We start from the raw sequence: 22,042 nt of genomic DNA on the forward strand, positions 1-22,042 counted from the left end.
GGCGAACCCGGATGGGTTGTTGGAAGGTTTAAGGGGGGGGGAAGGGGACCGCGACCTATGGTGGAGGAGAAAGGGGGCGGGGAAGGGGGACGGCGCCTATGGGGTGTTTGGAGTATAAGAGGGGGGGAAGGCGGACCGCGGCCCTATGGGGGGTGTTTGGAGTATAAGGGGTTGTGGGAAGGGGGACTGCGACCCATGGGTTATTTGGAGTAATAAGCGGGGGGGGAAAGGGGACTGCGACATCCTATGGGTTTTATGGAGTAAAGGGGGGGGAACAGGGGGACGGCGACCCTATGGGGGTTTTGGTTAAGGGGGGAAGGAGGACCGATAACCCTATGGGGGTTGTGGGAGGAGTATAAGGGGGGGAAGGAAGGACCCGGTGACCCTTGGGTTGTCTTGAGTAAAGGGGGGGGGGAAAGGGGGACCGCGACCCTGTATGGGTTGTAAAGAGTAAGGGGGGGGAAGGGACCGGCGACCTATGGGGTTGTTTGGAGTTTAAGGGGGGGGAAAGGGCGACTGCGACCCTAATGGGGGGTGTTTTGGAGTAATTAAAGGGGGGAAGGATGGACCCTAGCCCTTATGGGGGTGCTGGTGGAGTAAAGGGGGGGGGGAAAGGGGGACGGCGACCCTTATGGGTTGTTTGGGAGTTATAAGGGGGTGTGGGGGAAGGGGAGGACCAGCGACACCTTGGGGTTGTTTGGAGTTTAAGGGGGGGGGGAAGGGGACTGCACCCTATGGGGTGTTTGGAGTCATAAGGGGGGGGGAGGGGACCGTGACCCTATGGGGTTTGTATGGACGTAAAGGGGGGGGAAGGGACGGCGACCCTATGGGGTTGTGGAGTATAAGGGGGGGAAGGTGGACTGCGACCCTATGGGGTTGTTTGGAGTATAAGGTGGGGAGAAGGTGGACCGTGACCCTATGGGATCTTTTGGGAGTACAAGTGTCGGGGTAAAGGGGGACGGCGACCCTATGGGTTGTTGGATAAAGGGGGGGGGGGGGGGAAGGGGGAACCGGCAACCCTATGGGGGTGTTTGGAGTAAAGGGGGGGAGAAAGGGGCGGAGGACCCCTTTATGCGGGGGGGTTTTGGGTATGGAGTAAAGGGGGGGACAAGGGGGACGGCGACCCTATGGTAGTATGAGTTAAGGGGGGGGAAAAGGCGGACTGCCACCCTACGGGGTTGTGTGGAGTAAAGGGGGGGGAAGGGAGACTGCGACCCTATGGGGTTGTTTGGAAGTTAAGGGGGTGGGGAAAGGGACCGAGACCCTATGGGGTTGTATGGAGTATAAGGGAGGGGGGGAAGAAGGGACCCGACCCTATAGCGGGTGTATGGGAGTAAAGGGGGGGGGTAAAGGGGGATGGACGACCCTCTTATGGGTGTTTGGAGTAAAGGGGGGGAAAGGGGGACTGCGACCCTATGGGGTTGTTTGGAGTATAAGAGGGGGGGGAAGGGGGAACCGTGACCCTATGGTTGTTATGGAGTAAGGGGGGGAGAAGGCGGACCGCGACCCTTGGGTTGTATGGAAGGAAATGGGGGATAAGGGGGACCGACCCTATGGGGGTGTTTGGAGTTAAAGGGGGGTAAGGGGAACGGCGACCCTATGGGGTTGTATGGAGTATAAGGGCGGGGGAGAAGAGGGACCCGTGACCTATAGGGGTGTATGGAGTATAAGGGGGGAAGAAGCGGACCGCGACCCTATGGGATGTTTGGAAGATATAGGGGTCGGGGGTAAAGGGGAGACTGCGACCCTTATGGGTTGTTTGGACAGTATAAAGGGGGGAGGGGATGAGGACACCCTTGTGCCATCACCAAAAGACCCAACCCCCTCTCCTCCCCCCCCCCCCCCGGGCGGGGCTTGGCGGCAGTCGCTGTACAGAGCTTGTTAGTTTATATCCGCAGAGGGTTCGTTCGGTTTCGTTTTGGGGGTTGTTTGTTTGGTTTTTTTTATTATTAATTAATTATTATTATTAATTAATTATTCCTTTTTTTTTTGTCGCTGTTGTTGTTGTCGGCGGTTGGACAGAAATGGGGGGTTCCGTAATAAAAGGAGAATCAGAGCCGGGTTTGCGAATCTCCTTCAATGCGGATTAGAGAAGGGGGAGGGGGGGAGCAATGAGGCCACAGAGGTCCCAGCATGGAACCCATAGGGACCCCGAGGGGGGTAAAAGGGGGGGGGACCCGTCCTACACAGCCACGGAAGGAGCGGAAGCAGCAGAGCCCCCCCCGTTCATTTGGGCTCCGGGATTAATGTGATGTTAATCTGAATTCGATTTTCCCCATTCTCCCTGTTATTAACCCGTAGGGGCGGGGGTGGGGTGGGGATGGGGTGGAATGGAAGGGGGGAGAATGGAGGGGGGGAAAGAAGGGAGGGGGATGAGTGGGGATAGAGGGGGGGAAGAGGGGGGGGTGGAAGTGGCAGGGGATGGAGCGGAGGGGATGGAGGGGGATGATGGGGGGATGGAAGGGGAGTGAAGGGATGGGAGGAAGGGGGGGGAAAGAAGGAGGGGGATGGAGCAGTGGGGGGATGGAGGAGAGGTAGGGGGGCAGAGGTGGGGGGGGGAATGATGGGGATGGAGGGAAGAGGATGAAGGGGGGTGGAGGGGTGAGTGATAGAGGTGGGGGAGGAGGGGGGGTGGAAGTGTGAGGGGATGGAGGGGGGGATGGAGGAGGGATGGGGGTGAATGGAGGGGATGGAAAGTGGGTGTGGAGGGGGTTTGGAGGGAGGGGATGGGGTAAGAGATGGTGGGTTGGGGGGGGGATGAAGGGGGAGTGGTAGGAGGGGAGGATGGGGAAGGATAATGGGGGGATGGTAGATAGAGGACGGAGTGGGGATGGAAAGGGGGGTGGAGGGAGGGATGGGGAGGGTATGAGCGGAGGGGTGGGATGGGCCCCCGTAGAGGGGAGGAGGATGGAGGGGACCCAGGGATGGGAAGGGAGAAATGGTGATGGGTGGATGGGATGGGAATGGGGTGGGATGGTATATTTAGATGGTATTTGATGGGATGGGGTGGCGATGGATGGGAATTATTGATGGATGGTGGGTCATGATGGGAGGGTGTAGTATGGGAAGTCTGTATTCTTTTTATGCGTTTCCCGGTATTCACACCCGATGGCACCAGCAACTTATCTCCTCCTAAATCTCCTTCCTCCTCATCCCACTTGTCCCTACTCTCATCATCATACATCGCCATCTGCCCACAAGTGCCACCTCTTGCCCCACAGGTGCCACCTCCTGCCCCACATCATCCACCTCCTCCCCCACAAGTGACAATACCTGTTCCACAAGTGCCACCTCCCGCCCCACAACTTCAACATCCCGCCACACAAGTGCCGACTCCTGGCAACGTGTGCCACATCCTGCCCCACATCGTCCACCTCCCACCCAACAAGTGCCACCACCTGCCCCACAAGTGCAATTCCTGCCCCACATGTGCCAGCTCATGCTTCACAAGTGCAGCTCCTGCACTACGTCATCCACTTCCTGCCCCACAAGTGCCACCTCCTGACCGACAAAGACATCCTCCTGCCCCATAAGTGCCAATTTCTGCCCCACAAGTGCCAGCTCATGCCCCACAAGTGCCACATTTGTCCACACCACTGCCTCCTCCCCCCCAAATAATCCACCTCCTGCCCCACAAGTGTCACTGACTGACCAACTTCCTCCTCCTGACCCACTATGGAGCATTGGGCAAAAATCGGCGTGCGGCGCCAACACAAGGCCACTATCTGCTGCGCTCGGGACAAGAAGCACTGTGCTGCGGGCACCCAGGCAGAATTAGCCAACTGCGCACTCCCTAGAGCAGAGTTCCGAATGCCACCCCACGAAATGGCACCTGCCGGCCCCAACAAGGGCAACCTGCCGCCCCACTTTGCTGGCAGCATGGCCGCCCAACCAGAGATGGCAACGGCAGCGCATCGGACTGCGGAGTCGGCGCCAGCGAAGTGGCCAATGCGCGTGTCCCACGAAATAGGAAGGAGAGTGGGCAATGGTCGTATGTGTAAATCGGAGGCCCCACAAGTGGCCATCGCAGTGAACATCAGGCAGCTGCGCGAGCTCCGGCCGATGGACTCCGGCCAAGAATGAATATGCGCATGTGAGATGGGACCGCTCGTGGGCCCCGAAATCAGTGGAAAGGATGCCATCTTGGACCTCCGCGCACCAACGCTCGCCCTCCCTCCCCAGGCTCGGACGCCCTCGACATCACAGTATCGCTCTCTCACCCGAACCTCCACAAAAGAGCTGCTCAGCCTCTCCCGCCCTCGCTCTCCTTATTCACCATAAACTTTGGCCCATCACAATCGCTCTCCTGTGCGCTCGACACATACGCTCTATGCCCAGACTCCTGCGCAGCGCCCCCAACAAATCTCCAGCAGCTCAAAGCAACACACATCGTCGCCTGTCCCCCCGAGCAACCTCGCCCTCACCTCTCCTTAACCCACCCCGAACCTGGCCGCACGCTCGGGGCCCACCACCAAGTTTGCCGAAATCCTTGTCGGCGTCGCCGACACAAAAGGCTAGCCGTCGTCGTCCTTTCCACCTCAATGAGCATGGGCCCCGAATTCCCTGCGTTCTGGTGAACTAACCGATTCCCACGAAGAGTGCAACCGCCGAGACAACATCCAACCCTCCCGCCTCCACAGAGGAGCCGACCACCTCGCTGCCTCCACAAGTTCCACCTCCTGCCCCGAGAATAGGAGGTTCCCACCAATGTACCGCACCCACAAGAGGGGGCGCGAGTAATCTCAACTAGCCCGCCCGCATAGAACGGAAACCCGAGAGGGCGTACCAGGATTATACTCCCGCGTGGCCCTCATACAGTGCCACCTCCCGCACCACAGAAGGTGCCAACCTCCTGACCCATAAAGTGGGCCAAGTTTCTGCCCGCACCCAACTAGCCAGGCGTTCCCCGCCTTACCCAACAATAAGGACAACCTGGCCAGCGAAGCCTTCCACATAGTGGTCGCACCCTCTCCTGCACCCCAGAGTTAGAGAAGTGGCGCGAGAAATCCTCGTAACGTCACACACGTGACCAGGCTGAAGCGTAAGAGCTCACCACAAATGCCAGGGCTCAACCGCGCCAGCCAGTCAGTTCAGGAGAATTCGCTCCCCACAATGCCACAACTGTAACCCCAGCGCAAGAGACAGCCCCTTCCTCCCACATCATGTCCAAAGGAGGTGCACGAAAATCCATACCGGGTGCCCCATCCACGAGCAGTTGGCGGCGGATATCTCTGCCCCGACCAAATAAGTGGTGCATCTATCTCAGGGCCCACTCACACAAATGGTGCCACTCAATAGGTATTGGGATCAATAGGTATTGGGGTCAATAGGTATTGGGGTCGATAGGTATTGGGGTCGATAGGTATTGGGATCGATAGGTATTGGGGTCGATAGGTATTGGGGTCGATAGGTATTGGGATCAATAGGTATTGGGGTCGATAGGTATTGGGATCAATAGGTGTTGGGGTCGATAGGTATTGGGATCAATAGATGTTGGGATCAATAGATGTTGGGATCAATAGGTATTGGGATCAATAGGTATTGGGGTCGATAGGTATTGGGGTCGATAGGTATTGGGATCGATAGGTGTTGGGGTCAATAGGTGTTGGGGTCAATAGGTGTTGGGGTCAATAGGTATTGGGATCAGTAGGTGTTGGGGTCAATAGGTATTGGGACTGGGGGGTATTGGGGTCAATAGGTGTTGGGGTCAGTAGGTGTTGGGGTCAGTAGGTGTTGGGGTCAGTAGGTATTGGGGTCAATAGGTGTTGGGATCAGTAGGTATTGGGGTCGATAGGTGTTGGGGTCGATAGGTGTTGGGGTCGATAGGTGTTGGGGTCGATAGGTATTGGGATCAGTAGGTATTGGGATCAGTAGGTATTGGGATCAGTAGGTATTGGGGTCAATAGGTATTGGGGTCAATAGGTACTGGGACCAGTGGGACATGGTGGGTATTGGGATCAATAGGTATTGGGATCAATAGGTATTGGGACCAGTGGGACATGGTGGGTACTGGGACCGGTGTCTAATGGGATCGGTAGGTACTGGGACCAGTGGGTACTGAGATCAGTAGATACTGGGACCAGCAGGTACCAGGACTGGTGGGTACTGGGATTGGCAGGTATTGGGGTCAATAGGTACTGGGACCAGTGGGTAATGGAACCAGTGGAACCAGTGGGTAGTGGGACCAGTGGGACATGGTGGGCACTGGGACTAGTGGGTACTGGGATTGGTAGGTATTGGGATCAATAGGTTCTGGGACCAGTGGGACCGGTGTGTACTGGGATCAATGGGTACTGGGATCAATGGGACTGGTGGGTAGTGGGACTGCTGGGTACATGGACTAGTGTGCCCTGGGAGCAGCAGGTATTGGGACCGGCAGGTATTAGGATCAATAGGTACTGGGACCAGCAGGACATGGTGGGTACTGGGACCAATGGGACTGGTAGGTACTGGGACTGGTGGGTACCAGGACTGGTGTGCCCTGGGAACTGTAGGTATTGGGACCAGAGGGTACTGGGATTAGCAGGTATTGGGATCAATAGGTACTGGGACCAGTGGGACATGGTGGGTACTGGGACCAGTGTCTAATGGGATCGGTAGGTATTGGGACTGGTGAGTACTGAGATCAGCACATACTGGGACCAGTGGGTACCAGGAATGGCAGGTATTGGGATCAATAGGTACTGGGACCAATGGGACATGGTGGGTACTGGGACCAGTGGGTACTGGGACCAATGGGACCAGTGGGTATTGGGATTGGCAAGTATTGGGATCAATACATACCGGTACCAGTGGGTACTGGGTCTGGTGGGTACTGGGATCAGTGGGTACTGGGATTGGCAGGTATTGGGATCAATAGGTTCTGGGACCAGTGGGACATGGTGGGTTCTGGGATCGCTGGGTACCAGGAGCTGCAGGTATTGCCCCCCCTTTTACAGGTGCTGCAGTACAATGTACCTGGTGGGAAGCTGAACCGTGGGCTGACGGTGGTGGCCGCGTTCCGGGAGCTGTCGGGGCAGAATGATGCTGACAGTCTGCGCTGTGCCATGGCCGTGGGCTGGTGCATTGAGCTGGTGAGTGCTCAGCCATGGGCTGCGCTGCAGGTTGGGGTTGTAATGGGGTCCCTGTGGACCCCCCCCCTTATGCACCTCTCTCAGTTCCAGGCCTTCTTCTTGGTGGCTGATGATATCATGGATCAGTCCCTGACGCGGCGGGGGCAGCTGTGCTGGTATAAGAAGGTGGGAGCAATGGGGGCTGCCATCAAACTGGGGCTGGGGGCTGCCATCAGCCTGGGGTTGGGGGCTGCCATAAACCTGGGGTTGGGGGCTGCCTTCTGTCTGAGGTTGGGGGCTGCCCTCTATCTGGGGTTGGGGGCTGCCATCAACCTGGGGTTGGGGGCTGCCCTCTATCTGGGGTTGGGGGCTGCCCTCTATCTGGGGTTGGGGGCTGCCATCAACCTGGGGCTGGGGGCTGCTCTTTACCTGGGGCTGGGGGCTGCTCTTTACCTGGGGTTAGGGGCTGCCATCAGCCTGGGGTTGGGGGCTGCCCTCTACCTGGGGCTGGGGACTGCCATCAACCTGGGGCTGGGGGCTGCTCTTTATCTGGGGTTGGGAGCTGCCCTCTATCTGGGGCTGGGGGCTGTCATCAACCTGGGGCTGGGGGCTGCCCTTTACCTGGGGTTGGGGGCTGCCTTCAACCTGGGGTTGGGGGCTGCTCTTTACCTGGGGTTGGGGGCTGCCCTCTATCTGGGGTTGGGGGCTGCAGGGTGGGCTGCACTATGACCACTTCATGCCCCCCCCATGCAGGAGGGGATCGGTTTGGATGCCATCAACGACGCCTTCCTCCTCGAGTCCTCTGTATATAGAATGTTAAAGAAGTACTGCGGGCAGCAGCCGTATTATGTGCATTTACTGGAGCTCTTCCTGCAGGTGAGACCCCCCCCCTGGACCCCCCCTCAGCTTTAATCTCTGGCTTCTCAAGTCCATGAGCATCCAACCACCCCCCCCCCCCCCAGGGGTCCTTCCTCCATGTGTGGGAGGAGCTGAGATTGGGCTGGAAATGGAGGTTTTTGACTGTTTTCATCCTTAAATCCTCCTCCTTCAGACCGGCTACCAGACGGAGCTGGGGCAGTGCTCGGTCTCATCCCACCTCCCATCTCCAAAGTGGATTTGAGCCTCTTCACTGAGGAGAGGTAAAGAAACCAAAGGGAGACGGCTCTGATCGCTGTCCCTTGTAACCTCATTCACTGCCAGGACCTGGGGGTGTACAGAGGGAGATGCTGCCCCCCTCCCTGCTGTGCTGAGCAGCACTCAGAGCCTTTTACCCCCCACCATAGGTACAAAGCCATTGTAAAGTACAAGACGGCCTTCTATTCCTTCTACCTACCTGTAGCTGCTGCCATGTATATGGTGAGTCCTGCAGGAAGGGGCTGGGCTGCTACACAACATCAAGGCATTAAAAACACACAGATACTAAAAGCTTTTTGCTTCCCCCCCTTGTTTTAAGGCTGGGATTGACAGTAAGGAAGAACACGAGAATGCCAAAGCCATCTTGCTGGAGATGGGGGAATACTTCCAGATCCAGGTAGGAGCCCCCCCCCCCAATTCCATATTGCCCCTCTGTCACACAGCAGTTGTGGGGCCGACCTTCCCATCCCTGTGCAGGATGATTACCTGGATTGCTTTGGGGACCCGGAGCTGACGGGGAAGGTGGGCACCGACATCCAGGACAACAAATGCAGCTGGTTGGTGGTTCAGTGCCTGCAGCGCGTCACGCCGGAGCAGCGGCAGCTCCTGGAGGTACAACAACCCCATAGAATAGAATAGACATAGAATGGCCTGGGTTGAAAGGGACCCCAATGCTCATCCAGCTCCAACCCCCTGCTGTGTGCAGGGTCACCAACCAGCAGCCCAGAGCCACATCCAGCCTGGCCTTGAATGCCTGCAGGGATGGGGCATCCACAGCCTCCTTGGGCAATATGTTCCAATGTATCACCAACATCTTAAGGTCCAACCTAAACCTGCCTTATCTCAGTTTAACACCATCCCCCCCTTGTCCTATAGCAGCCCACCCTCACAAACAGCCGTTCCCCTTCCAGTTTATTTGCTCCCCTCAAATACTGGATGCCCACAATGAGGTCCTCATCCCTCTGACCATCCCAGTGCCCCCTCTGGACCTGCTCCATGAGCTCCACATCCTTCCCATGCTGTGTGCCCCAGGCCTGGCTGCAGCACTGCCAATGGGGCCTGATGAGCTGAATAGAGGGGTCCGATCGCCTCCTTCTCCCTGCAGACCCCCATGTCTGCAGGGGGATCTCCCCCCAGTCCATACAACCACCTGGGCTGGCCCTTATTGCACCCACATCACGCAGGGCTGCAGCAGCCCCACGCAGCCCCTCCACCTCTGTGCCTGCAGGAGAACTACGGCCGTAAGGAGCCCGAGAAGGTGGCAAAAGTGAAGGAGCTCTATGAGAGCGTGGGGATGAGGGCCGCGTTCCAGCAGTACGAGGAGAGCAGTTACCAGCGCCTGCAGGAGCTGATCGACAAGCGCTCGAACCGCCTCCCAAAGGAGATTTTCCTCGGCCTGGCACGGAAGATCTATAAGCGCCAGAAATGAGCGGGGTCGGGCCGGCAATGGGGCTCGGAGCTCCACGTTGGGTTGGGTTGGGATGGGTTGGGTTGCATTGGGTTGAGTTGAATTGGCTTTACAGCCCCGGTCCCCCCGGTGCATCCTCCTCCCATTGGGTTGGGTTGATTTGGGTTGGGTTGGGATGGCTTTGCAGCCCCTGACCCCCCAGTGATTCCTCCTCCCATTGGGTTGGGTTGGGATGGGTTGGGTTGCACTGGGTTGGGTTCAGTTGGGTTGGCTTTGCAGCTCCGGTCCTTCCTCCTCCCATTGGGTGGAGTTGAGTTGGGTTGGGTTGGGATGGCTATGTAGCCCCAGTCCCCCCAGTCCTTCCTCCTCCCGTTGGATTGGGTTGGGTTGCATTGGGTTGGGTTGTGTTGGCTTTGTAGCCCCAGTCCCCCCGGTGCTTCCTCCTCCCGTTGGGTTGGGCTGGGTTGAGTTGAGTTGAGTTGGGTTGACTTTGCAGCTTCAGTCCTTCCTCCTCCCGTTGGGTTGAGTTGAGTTGGATTGGGTTGAGTTGGGTTGGGTTGCATTGGGTTGGGTTGGGTTGGCTTTGCAGCCCCTGACCCCCCGGTGATTCCTCCTCCCATTGGGTTGGGTTGGGTTGCACTGGGTTGGGTTCAGTTGGGTTGGCTTTGCAGCTCCGGTCCTTCCTCCTCCCATTGGGTTGAGTTGAGTTGGGTTGGGTTGGGATGGCTATGTAGTCCCAGTCCCCCCGGTCCTTCCTCCTCCTGTTGGATTGGGTTGAGTTGCACTGGGTTGGGTTGTGTTGGCTTTACAGCCCCGGTCCACCCGGTGCTTCCTCCTCCTGTTGGGTTGGGCTGGGTTGAGTTGGGTTGAGTTGGGTTGACTTTGCAGCTTCAGTCCTTCCTCCTCCCATTGGGTTGAGTTGAGTTGGATTGGGTTGAGTTGGATTGGGTTGAGTTGGATTGGGTTGGGTTGGCTTTGCAGCCCCTGACCCCCCAAGTGATTCCTCCTCCCATTGGGTTGGGTTGGGTTGCATTGGGTTGGGTTGGGATGGCTTTGCAGCTCCGGTCCTTCCTCCTCCCATTGGGTTAAGTTGGGTTGGGATGGCTATGTAGCCCCGGTCCCCCCAGTCCTTCCTCCTCCCGTTGGATTGGGTTGGGTTGGGTTGGGATGGCTTTGCAGCCCCGGTCCCCCCGGTGCTTCCTCCTCCCATTGGGTTGGGTTGGGTTGAGTTGGGTTGGCTTTGCAGCTCCGGTCCTTCCTCCTCCCATTGGGTTGAGTTGCATTGGGTTGGGTTGGGATGGCTTTGCAGCCCCGGTCCCCCCGGTGCTTCCTCCTCCCATTGGGTTGAGTTGGGTTGGCTTTGCAGCTCCAGTCCTTCCTCCTCCCATTGGGTTGAATTGGGTTGGGTTGGCAGCCCCGGGGTTGTGTTGGGTTGTGTTGGCTTTGCAGCCCCGGTCCTCCCGGTGCTTCCTCGTCCCGTTATCACGGTTCGGGTGCCTCATTTTGATGCCGTGTGTCAATAAATGTAATTTATTGCCGTGCTGCTTCTTCTGGTCGAGACGATGCGGCGCTGAGGGCGGATCTCTCCCCATCCCCCCCCCCTCCTTCTCCATCCAACCCTCCCTCCTTCCCTCCCCCCACGTTGGGGGCTGCGCTCAGTGGGGCGGGCGGTTCGGGGCGGCCCCTCCCCGCCGCATTCAGCGACCGGAGCCGCCGCAGCGCGGAGCGGTGAGCGGGGCTGGGGGGGGGGAGGAGGATGGGAAGGGGGGGTTTGGGTTCCCCTGCGGGTTCCAGGGCTGCGGTGGTCTCATGGCCCGGCTTTATAAGGGGTGAGGGGGGGCTTGTCCTAATGATGGGGTCCCGTGAGGACACGAGCCGCCCGGAGCGCTGCGCTGCAGCATCGTGATGCTCGGAGCAATGCGGCACGCTGCGGTGATGGCTGCGGCCGCGGGGTCCTCCCGCTTGGTCTGTTGTTCTGCCCGACGATGCTCCGTCCTCAGAGCCCCCCCGGGGTCCCTCTATCGTGGTCGGGGGGCGGCGGCGGCTCCGGTTGACGTTTCAAGGGCGTTTTCTCCTTGACGGCGTCTCGGAGCCGCTCCCCGCCCGGCAGAGCGATCCCAGCGCTCCCGATCTTTGGTCGCATCCCTTTATCCGTGTCGGTTCTCCTTTATCCGTGTCGGTTCTCCTTTATCCGTGTCGGTTCTCCTTTATCCCTGTCGGTTCTCCTTTATCCCTGTCGGTTCTCCTTTATCCCTGTCGGTTCCCCTCCAGGTCTGCGCTGCCGTCGAGGCACGGAAGGTTCCCCCGGCGCTGGGAGGAGCCGGATGGTGTGAGCGGAACCGGCCGAGCGAGGAGCCCCGCAGCTCCCAGGAGGAGGAGGAGGAGGAGGAGGACGGCGTCATGCTGGCTCCGAAGAAAGGGCTGCTGTGTAACCTCAACCACATCCACCTGCAGCACATCTCCCTCGGGCTGCATCTCTCCCGGCACCCGGAGCTTCAGGACAGCACCGGGTTGGGGGAGCAGAAATGCTGCAGCGGTTGTCGGGAGAGCTGCGAGCAAGTGGACGCCAATTCCAACAGCCCCTCTTTAAAATGCCGATGCTGCCAATCCCACCCCGAGCTGCCCGCGGTGCTGGGCCTGCAGAACCAGCCGGTACCGGAGGAGGAGGAGTTCCCCCACCTGCACGATGGGGAGGAGGCGGTTTCCCCTTGTGATCCTCCTTCCACCTCCTCCTCGGTCAGCAGCTGCTCTGATTTCAGCCTGGATGAGTCCCCGGTGTCGGTGTATTACAGGGGGTTCCCAGCAGAAGGTTCTCAATCTCCTACAGAGCAGCTCGGCGTTGTTCCTGCTGAAGATGAGCAGGATGAGCCTGGGGTGGTTGAGGGGAGAGACCCCAACCTGAACCCAGCAGCGCTGCAGGGGGAGGAGGATCTCACCGGGGGGAGCCCCGACAGCCTCTGCAGCAGCAGCAGCAGCGGCAGCAGCTCGCTGGGTTCACACTACGATGAAACCTCAGCCGTGCAGCAGAACGCAGCCAGCCCCATAGACCTCAATTGCAACCCCCTGCCCGACAGCAGTGCTGCACCGTGTGGTTGGGAGCAGAGCCTGAACAACGCTCCCAAACCGCAGCCACGGCTGGGCAGCGTCCCCCCTCCCGTCCCACCGCGGCCAAAGAGGCGGCTGCAGCTCCTTAACGGGCACGGAGCGGAGCGGCCGGCTCTGCCTGCGAGGCCAGCAGCGCCCGAACCCGGCTCTGAGCTGTGCAGGGATGAAGCCAAGAAGAACATCACCTCCTTCCACGAGCTGGCTCAGAAGAGGAAGAAGAACACGGCCGGGATCGCTCCGATCCCAACCAGGGTGGATCGAAGCGACTGGTTGATCGTTTTCTCACCCGATACCGAGCTGCCGCCCCACAACGAGCTCCTGCCCAGCACAGCGGGTCGGGACACGAAGCAGCCCCAGCAGGAATGGGGGGTGAAGCATCCCGGCTCCGTGCAAAGGGAGGTCACCACGTTCAAGGAGCTGCGTTACCGCAGCGCCTCTAATAAACCTAAGGGTCAACAAACGGCCCCGCAGCGCCCACCCCCACCCCCGGGGGGGTCTGATGGCTCCAGCTGGGGGTCAGGGCTGGGGGGGAGGCTGCCAGCACCCCCCGAGAGCCAGCAGGGACGGAGGAGACCCCGACCCGCATTGCAGCCCATTGCAGAGGGACGGCAGCGGGACGCAGGGCTGCCCCTGCAGAGCCGCCCTGGGGAGCATCGCGGCTGTGACACGCGGACATGGAGGAGCGGGGGGTCCGGTGGGGACCCCCGAGGGTCGGGAGAGGCTGAGAGCAGAGAGGAGACGCATGAGGAGGGTAAGAGCCCCCGGCAGCCCCGGGGGTGCCCGTTTGTGGGGCACTGAGCAATGGCAGCGGGTGGGTGGGAGCCCTTTGGGGTGTGTGGGGGGGTCGCAGGGCCGGGGCTTTGCATGGGGTCCATGTTCGGGTGGGTGCAGCCCCTCGTATCGCTGCTCCGTTGCTCTGTGCAAAGACGGGGCTGAGCCGCCCTCATTTCCCCATCTCTCAGCTCTGCGGCAGCGGCTGCTCAGGAAACGGGGGGGGTCTGGGGCTGCCCTCCCCCCTCCTCCGTTCTCCCCCGTTCTTCTCCCGGTCCGACCTGCCGGGAAAGGCCCTGGGCGGTCCCCGAACCCCGCCGGGCCCGGCCCTGCCCTCCCCGTTCCCCTCCGCCCTTCCCCTCCCCTCGATCTCCGGCTCCATGAGCGAGCTGCCCCCTCCCGGTCCCAGCCCCGCTTCCCAACGCGGTGGTTGCTCCCTCGGTCCCCCGCAGCTCCGTTCCCTCCCGGTTCTTCCAGCAGCCCGGCCCTCCCCACCCGCTGCCGGAGCTCCGGGCGCAGCGCAGCCCCACGGGGACGGCCCGGACGGACGGCGGGGAGCTTTGGCCGAGCAGAAGAAAGGTAACGGGGCCTGAGGGGCGGGGGGCTGGGGGTGGGAGGGCGGAGCTGCGGGGCCTGCAGAGGGGCGGCTCCTGCGGCCTACGGGCACCCCTTGAGGCCTGCAGGCGGCTCCTAAGGCCTGCGGGCCCCTCCTGAGGCCTAGGGGCATTTCCTGCAGCCTGCAGGCCTCTCCTGTGCCATATAGGTATCTCCTGAGGCCTAATGACACCCCTTGAGGCCTAAGGGCACCTTCTGAGGCCTAGACCCCCCTTGAGGCCTGCAGAACCCCCTTGAGGCCTACAGGCACCCCTTGAGGCCTAGGGGCATTTCTTGCAGCCTGCAGGCCTCTCCTGTGCCCTATGGGTATCTCCTGAGGCCTACAGACACCCCTTGAGGCCTACAGGCGTCTCCTAAGGCTTGCGGGCACCCCTTGAGGCCTACAGGAACCCCTTGAGGCCTGGGGGCATTTCCTGCAGCCTGCAGGCCTCTCCTGTGCCCTATGGGTATCTCCTGAGGCCCACAGACACCCCTTGAGGCCTGCGGGGCCCCCCTTGAGACCTACAGGAACCCCTTGAGGCCTAGGGGCACCTTCTGAGGCCTAGACACCCCTTGAGGCCTAGGGGCATTTCTGCAGCCTGTGGGCCTCTCCTGTGCCCTATGGGTATCTCCTGAGGCTTACAGACACCCCTTGAGGCCTACAGGCATCTCCTAAGCCCTGCAGGCACCCTTTGAGGCCTGCGGACCCCCCCTGAGGCCTACGCGCACCCCTTGAGGCCTAGGGGCTTTTCCTGCAGCCTGCAGGCCTCTCCTGTGCCATATAGGTATCTCCTGGGGCCTGCGGGCCCCCCTTGAGGCCTGCGGGCCCCCCTTGAGGCCTAGGGGCACCCCTTGAGGCCTAGACACCCCTTGAGGCCTAGGGGCATTTCCTGCAGCCTGTGTCTCTCTCCTGTGCCCTATGGGTATCTCCTGAGGCCTACAGGCACTTCCTGAGGCCTACAGACACCCTTTGAGGCCTGTGGGCACCTCCTGAGGACTAGACACCCCTTGAGGCCTGCAGACCCCTCCTGAAGCCTACAGGCACCCCTTGAAGCCTGTGGGCACCAGTTGAGGCCTGCAGACCCCTCCTGAGGCCTACAGACACCCCTTGAGGCCTGGGGGCATTTCCTGCAGCCTGCAGGCCTCTCCTGTGCCCTATGGGTATCTCCTGGGGCTTACAGGCACTTCCTGAGACCTACGGGGACCCCCTGAGGCCTATGGGGACCCCTTGAGTCCTGTAGGCACCTCCTGAGGACTAGACACCCCTTGAGTCCTGCAGGCACCCCTTGAATCCTACGGACACCCCTTGAGGCCTATGGGCACCTCCTGAGGCCTATGGAAACCTCAGTGCAGCCTGTGCCCCTTCCCCCTGCCTTAATCACAGCCCTGAGGAGTCGCAGGGCCCTACAGGGACACTCACACTCACCCCTTGGTCTGTCCGGGCCATGGGGTGGGTTGGGATGTATCTGAGTGCGCTGACGTTTTCCTTCCCGTGGACCATCAGCTCTGCTGATCGCTGTCAGCACCGCCGTGGATAAAGTCATCGCCCACTTCAGCTCCGCACGGAACGTGGTGCAGAAGGTGAGAGTCCGGCTGGGGTGGGTGGAAGGAACGAGGGGCTGTGGGGGCTTTGGTAGCAGCTCTGCATTGTTTCATACCCCCATTCCCCATCTATGGAGCTCACCAGAAGGAGCTCTGTGGTTAGGATCCCGTTATCTCTTCTCTCCCTGTCCATATATACTGTTGCCTCCTCCCTTCAGGCTCAGCTGGGGGACAGCTGGCTCAGCCCTGACGTGGGCTACCTGCTGCTGCACACCCTGTGCCCTGCTCTTTATGGTCTGGTGGAGGACGGGCTGAAGCCCTTCCAGAAGGATGTCATCACAGGACAGAGGAGGAACTCACCCTGGAGTGTGGTGGAAGCCTCCGTGAAGACAGGTGGGTGTGAAGAGACATGGGGACAAACACCTCGGGATGCCTGGAGCCATTTTCCTGCCCAGCCCAGCTCCTTATGGTGCCCTATGGGTTCCTATGGCACCCCATGGGGTGCTGGGGGCGGGGGTTGTGCCCATAGCAGTGATTCAGTGTGTGCTGTGTGTCCCACAGGCCCCAACACTCGCTCTCTCCACAACCTGTGCTGGCGTGTGGCTGGGCTGGCTCCTCTCAGCAGCACCAGGCAGAAGTTTCATGCCTTTATCCTCGGCCTTTTGAAGTGAGTGCTGGCCCGGGCTGCTCTTGTTTCTCTTCCCTGGAGTGGAATCCTGGCACCTCTAACTTGGGTTTCTTTGATTTTGTTCAGTACGAAGCAGCTGGAGCAGTGGGTCTCACACCTGCAGAATAGCCCAGGTAGGACGCGGCGCCCCCCACCACATCACGGGACCCCTTCTGTGTACGTAGAGCCAGGGTGATCCCTCCTGTACCCATTGCACACACAAAGCTTGGCCAGGACTTCCACAGCGGATAGGGGCATTGCTGTCCATGGCTGTCAGGGCAAGAGTTTGGAACCAGTAAAACCCTCTTTGACCTGCTGGGATGGGAGGGTTCTTTGGGTAAGGGATAGGGACGTTTTCCAGCCCTATAACACTGTCCATATTTCGTAGGTGTCATCTCCATGCTGTATTTTCCTACTGCTTTCTTTGCTCTGAGCCAAGGCCCTCTCCCTCATCTTGCTGACGAACTGCTGCTGCTCATCCAGCCCCTCTCGGTGCTGACCTTCCACCTCGACCTGCTCTTCGAGCACCATCACCTCTCCGTGGACGTAAGGCCTTTGTCCCGTCGGATGGACTCACCCCCATCTCCCACCCATCACTTTGCTCAGGGGGCTGCGCAGCCGCTGGAGGGTCAGAGCAGCACCACAGGGGCCAGCCTGGAAGACGAGCTGCCCCCCGATACTCTGGGGAGGGCACCTACAGCAGAGGAGAGCCCACGGTCCCAGTGCCAAGCAGCCGTGCGCAGCCCACAGATGGGGGCTGCCCTGCAGCAGACCTTCCAGCACGTGCTGCGTTGGGGCGACCAGCTCAGCCGTGCTTTCCTGGGGGCTGACAGCTCCCCGGGGGTCGTTAGGCCTGAGGCAGGCACTTGGGATACAGGAGCTGGCCCCAGCGGCTGGTGGGCTCAGCTGAGCCAGGCCTCCAGGATTTACACTGCTCCCAGCAAGGAAAGGTTCCCCTTCGTCTGGTGGACAAAGCTGCGGATGGCTGCGGTGGATCCCAGCCCTGACCAGGTGGTTCAGCCCCCTCTGAGGGAGCCCAAAGGCACCGAGCTGCAGCTGCTTCAGACCAAAGCTCTCCCTGAACTCTCCAGTCCCAACTCCAGCAGCAGTGCTGACACCTCCGGGACCTCTTCCCCCGAAGACCTCGTCCTGCTGGCTGGATCACCCCTCCCACCCGCTGCACAGAAACCCCTGGCTGCTCCCCCACAACCCGGTGCAGGCAGGAGCCAGGCGGCACCTCCCGACCCAGGAGCCTGCAGTGCTGGCCCTGACAGGGGCAGCTGGCTGGGCCGACTCTTTGGAGCCAGCAGCCCCTCTGCCAGGAGCTCCCCTCCCAGCCCCGATGGCATCACAGTGAGATCCAGGTGAGACCCAGTGGGGCAGGCAGGGGTGGGGGGCAGCAGCAGCTCATGGTTGGGGCCCAGCGATGCTATCATGGGCCTCCCCAGATCACTAGAACTAAGCTCAATGGTGACCCACCATTAGCTTGGCAAGCATGCTTGGCCTGCACACACACCATGGCACCTACACCAGGATGCAATCAGGATTAAAACAACATCCCCATCACTGTGCAGTGCCTCATCCCATCCAGCCATACATACACATGCTCTCAGCCCCATCAACTCGCTGTCTCGTGGTCTTTCCTATATGGGAAAGACTATACTATAGCTGGGTAGGAAAAGCAATCCTAGGTGAACCCGTGGCTTCCTTTGCTTTGTGCAGGAGACCTTCCAGCTGGCTGTCACCCAGCTCCCGTGTCCTGGCCGTGGTGGTGAAGGGGCTGGTGGCTGAGAAGAGCCGAGCCCCACAACAGCCTGAAAAGAAGCTGCCGGATTCACTGCAGACCCACAGGTGACGTAGGGCTCTGTGTGGGGCTGGAAAGCTGCTGCTGGGGTGTTGTTTGGGGTGGGGGGTCTCTGAGGTACAAATGTCCATTGGTGGTTGTTGTGCAGAGCGGTCCGGGCGCTGTGTGATCACGTTGGTGCTGCTGACGGTCACCTGAGCTTCCAAAAAGGAGACGTTCTGCAGCTGCTCTCCACCGTGGATGAAGATTGGATCCGCTGCTGCCATGGAAATAGCACTGGCCTAGTTCCTGTGGGCTACACGTCGCTCATCTTGTGAGGAGGAGGAGATGTGAGGAAGCAGCTGATCTTGCAGCACCTCCCTGTCCCATCTCCATCACTTCCAGGCCTGGATGCTTTGCAGGGGTCCCTCCTGCTGCTCCTTGTATTTACCTCCTATGGGTGTTGTCACAGCCCTGCTGCCACCTCACCACAGCCCCTCATTGGGACCTGCTCTTATTCGTGTTCTCTGGGGGCCAACAGGGACCCCAACCCCACGCGTCCCTCTCAGCCCCACATTGCCGTCTCTGTGCCATCGTGTCCCATCACTGCCACCTAATTCCATTGTGCCCCGCTTTGCTGCAGGGCTGGAGGACCCCAGCCAGCCCCGTGCTGCCCCATCACCGTGTAAATAGTTGTAACCACGGGAAGATGCTTATTCCAAGGGGAAATAAAGGCTGTGACTCGCGTGTTCTCAGGTGCCACAATCAGTGTCTGAGTGAGGGGGATTTCAGGCTTTTCTCCTGACTTCTGAACCTGTATCCAACTATTGCAGCCTATATGGGGCTCTGTGGTATGGGGAGGTGCTGGGGGGGTCCAATGATGGGAAGCAAAGAGGAGAACAAGGGCCTGGAGCAGCTCAGCTCTGCAGGGAGGAGAGATGGGAGGATCCCAGCCCTGAGCAGGCTTCGGTCCCCAGCACATGGAGCATCTCCAATGGCAGATGAGCACACAAGCACTGTCCTGCTTTGGGGATAAAAGCCGACCTTGTTGGTTTTTATTCTGTTCTCATTTTCATTTATCTCACTGGGATTTTTTTTTTTTGCTCTTAGACGAGGGATGCTACATCTTAATTGGAATGTTATCTGGATTGCCCCTAAGTAGGTTTGATTGGACGGCACGACTGCCTCTGGACTTGGAAATGAGGTCAGAGCAGCAGGAGATTAATCCAGGTACATTTTGCAATGACTGGTTTTTAAAGCACTGCAATCATTGCTGTGGTGCCTCCGCTTTAAAAGGGACAACGCAAGGGTATGGGACGAGCACGGCCAGGAAACAGGAAGAAAAACTGGTTTACATCCCAAACGGCTCCTCAAGGTGTTATTTAATTCTCCAAATAAAAAACCAACCACCCCAATTTAGCCCCAGGAATCACTTCTAAACCACAGCGGGTCCCTAAAGGGGGATTTGTCAGCAGGGTCAGGGGGTGCAGGGCTGGAGCTGCCCCCTACAAGGACCCTATGAAAGGATGCAGTGCTCCCCCTCCCCATCTCTCTGCTGCTGAACACGGCAGGGCTGCTGCTCCCAACACCTCTCCATCTTTCTACCTGATTCTTTAGGTTATGGGAGGGGATATTGCCATGTGTGTGACACCACTGTGCTGTGAGCTGTGTGTGTGTGGGGCTCTGCATTTGGAAGCAGCCATTGCTTATGGAGGTGAAATATCCACATACCAACCTGCCACAGCAACCACAGAATGGCCAGGGTTGAACAGGACCACAAAGATCATCTGGTTTCTGTTGTGTGCAGGGTCACCAACCCAGGCTGCCCAACATCCAGCCTGGCCTTAATGCCTGCAGGGATGGGGCACCCACAGCCTCCTTGTCCAACCTGTTCCAATGCATCACCAGCCTCTGGGTGAAAAACCCCATCCTAATATCCAACCTAAACCTGCCTTATCTCAGTTTAAGACCATTCCCCCCATATTCCTTTTTTGTCACTGCCCAAATATGTACCAACCTTTCCATATCAAGGCGTACCGACCTGCCACTGCTGCCTACCAACGCTGTTCCCTCTGCCTGGGGCTGAGCACAGCCAGCAGTGATCACTCTCAATGGCAGATCTGTAAGAGATACATCCAGAACCATTACTATGGGCACAGTGCTATGGGATGGGGGGGATATAAGGGAGGAGGGGGGATATAGAGGAGGGGGGGTTAAAAGGAGGCGGGGGGGGTAAAAAGGAGGAGGGGGGGATATAAAGGAGGAGGGGGGATATAAAGGAGGAGGGGGGGATATAAAGGAGGAGGGGGGGGTAAAAAGGAGGGGGGGGGATATAAAGGAGGAGGGGGGGGGATATATAGGAAGAAGGGGGGGTATACAATGGAGTGGGGGGATATAAAGGAGGGAGGGATATAAAGGAGGAGGGGGGGATATAAAGGGGGGGGATATAAAGGAGGAGGGGGGCAATAAAGGAGGAGGGGGGCATAAAGGAGGAGGGGGCATAAAGGAGGAGGGGGGGGTAAAAAGGAGGAGGGGGGGGTATTAAAGGAGGAGGGGGGGTATAAAGGAGGAGGGGGGGGCATAAAGGGGGGGGTATAAAGGAGGAGGGGGGGATATAAAGGGGGGGGGTATAAAGGAGGAGGGGGGTTATAAAGGAGGAGGGGGGATATAAAGGAGGAGGGGGGGGATATAAAGAGGAGGGGGGATATAAAGGAGGAGGGGGGTAAAAAGGAGAGGGGGGGTAAAAAGGAGGAGGGAGGGGCATAAAGGGGGGTATAAAGGAGGAGGGGGGATATAAAGGAGAGGGGGGATATAAAGGGGGGGGGGAATAAAGGGGGGGTATAAGGGGGGGGTATAAAGGAGGAGGGAGGATATAAAGGAGGGGGGGGACGTGGCAAAGAACACCCCACAAAGCCATGGATAGGAAAAGATCTTCCATTTAATACTAGACTCTCTCAGGATCGAGATGCAGGCTTTTGTCTTTTTTGTTTTTTTTTTTTCCTCTTTTTTATGCAATTACATCCAAATGTTAAAATTGGTCATACATCATTTACAAAGATTAAACATCAAAACAAATGGATCTATCCCGATATTGCTTTTTGTTTGTTTTTTTTTGTTTTTTTAATCTTTCTCGTAAAAAGGAAATATATTATTAGCAGCATTTTATTTTCAGCAATCACACAGCCTACAACCCATGCAGACTAAAAAGAGTTCATTATCTATTTGTAATGTAGTGCCTTCCTGGTCTCAGAACAGCAATCCCGGTGACCCAGCGGCCTCCTCGTTATTATAAAACAACAGGAAAGAAATAATAATAATAATAATAATAATAATAATTAATAATAATAATAAAAAAAAAAACCCAACGTCATTAATTTCTACACCAGTAAGAGAAATAAAAAGAACAACCAACAACTTCTTTTTTTTTTGCACTTACCTACCAGTTTGATTGTCTAAAAAACGGCTCGTTTTTAGTCTTTCAACAAAAGAAAGATCAAAAATGACAGAGTTTTGCCTCGCTTCTGCACGCACTTTATTGGTTAAAAACGCCTTTTTTTTGGGGGGGGGGGGAAGGGGGTTATTTTAGTGTTTGACACCATTGGAGACAATGATTTTCTGTTTGAAACTCAACCATGGGACGACTCAAAGGGGCTGGACATGCGGTTTATCCTACGACACGCACGAGTATTTGATACTCAGGGTTCCTGGTTCTGTACAGTGCTTCTCTACAGTAAGAAAATATCCCAAACTATTTTCTTATTTCTTTTTTTTTTTTTTTCCTTTTTTTTTTTTTAATAAAATATTTTTTAATTATTTTTTTTTCTTCTCAAAGGGTTTTTTTCCTTTCTTTTTTTTTTCCTTTTTTTTCCTCCTTTTTTCTCTTTTTTTCCTCCTTTTTTCTTTTTTTCCACCTTTTTTCTCTTTTTTCCCCTTTTCCTCTTTTTTTTCCTCTTTTTTCCTCTTTTCCCCTCCTTTCTTCCTCCTTT

At 58.0% G+C, this 22,042-nt stretch overlaps 2 protein-coding genes and 1 long non-coding RNA gene across 4 annotated transcripts; all 3 read left to right on the forward strand.

Moving 5' to 3' along the window:
- Positions 1-5,297: 5,297 nt before the first annotated feature.
- Positions 5,298-6,136, forward strand: LOC116654398. The gene is made up of 3 exons (XR_004309630.1): positions 5,298-5,922; positions 5,965-5,980; positions 6,119-6,136. It is a non-coding gene; the product is annotated as an uncharacterized LOC116654398 (long non-coding RNA).
- Positions 6,137-6,827: 691 nt separating this feature from the next.
- FDPS (farnesyl diphosphate synthase) lies at positions 6,828-11,134 on the forward strand. The gene is given in 9 exon segments (XM_015884618.2): positions 6,828-7,073; positions 7,158-7,238; positions 7,806-7,928; positions 8,104-8,128; positions 8,131-8,191; positions 8,336-8,408; positions 8,506-8,583; positions 8,664-8,798; positions 9,415-11,134. Coding segments are annotated over 9 exon segments (972 nt in total). The 5' UTR covers positions 6,828-6,878; the 3' UTR covers positions 9,616-11,134.
- A 96-nt stretch (positions 11,135-11,230) lies between these two features.
- Positions 11,231-18,807, forward strand: RUSC1 (RUN and SH3 domain containing 1). 2 transcript variants are annotated; one of them, XM_032449173.1, is made up of 10 exons: positions 11,231-11,322; positions 11,866-13,450; positions 13,948-14,049; positions 15,569-15,645; positions 15,825-15,999; positions 16,168-16,273; positions 16,361-16,407; positions 16,662-17,637; positions 17,996-18,124; positions 18,226-18,807. In XM_032449173.1, the coding sequence occupies exons 2-10, from the start codon at positions 11,995-11,997 to the stop codon at positions 18,392-18,394; spliced, it is 3,237 nt and encodes a 1,078-aa protein (XP_032305064.1). In that variant the 5' UTR covers positions 11,231-11,322; positions 11,866-11,994; the 3' UTR covers positions 18,395-18,807. The 2 variants fall into 2 exon arrangements, with proteins under 2 accessions (XP_032305064.1, XP_032305065.1); XM_032449174.1 differs by having other exon boundaries at positions 13,951-14,049.
- Positions 18,808-22,042: the final 3,235 nt, after the last annotated feature.

Source organism: Coturnix japonica, chromosome 25 (genome assembly GCF_001577835.2).
Source record: "Coturnix japonica isolate 7356 chromosome 25, Coturnix japonica 2.1, whole genome shotgun sequence".
Classification (NCBI taxonomy): domain Eukaryota; kingdom Metazoa; phylum Chordata; class Aves; order Galliformes; family Phasianidae; genus Coturnix; species Coturnix japonica.

Bases quoted from the DNA above. Each gene is read 5' to 3' on its own strand.
- RUSC1 (XM_032449173.1), top strand. From the start codon at position 11,995: ATGCTGGCTCCGAAGAAAGGGCTGCTGTGTAACCTCAACCACATCCAC. The intron at 14,050-15,568 runs GTAACGGGGCCT...GTGGACCATCAG, and splicing joins TTTGGCCGAGCAGAAGAAAG to CTCTGCTGATCGCTGTCAGC. The intron at 18,125-18,225 runs GTGACGTAGGGC...GTTGTTGTGCAG, and splicing joins GATTCACTGCAGACCCACAG to AGCGGTCCGGGCGCTGTGTG.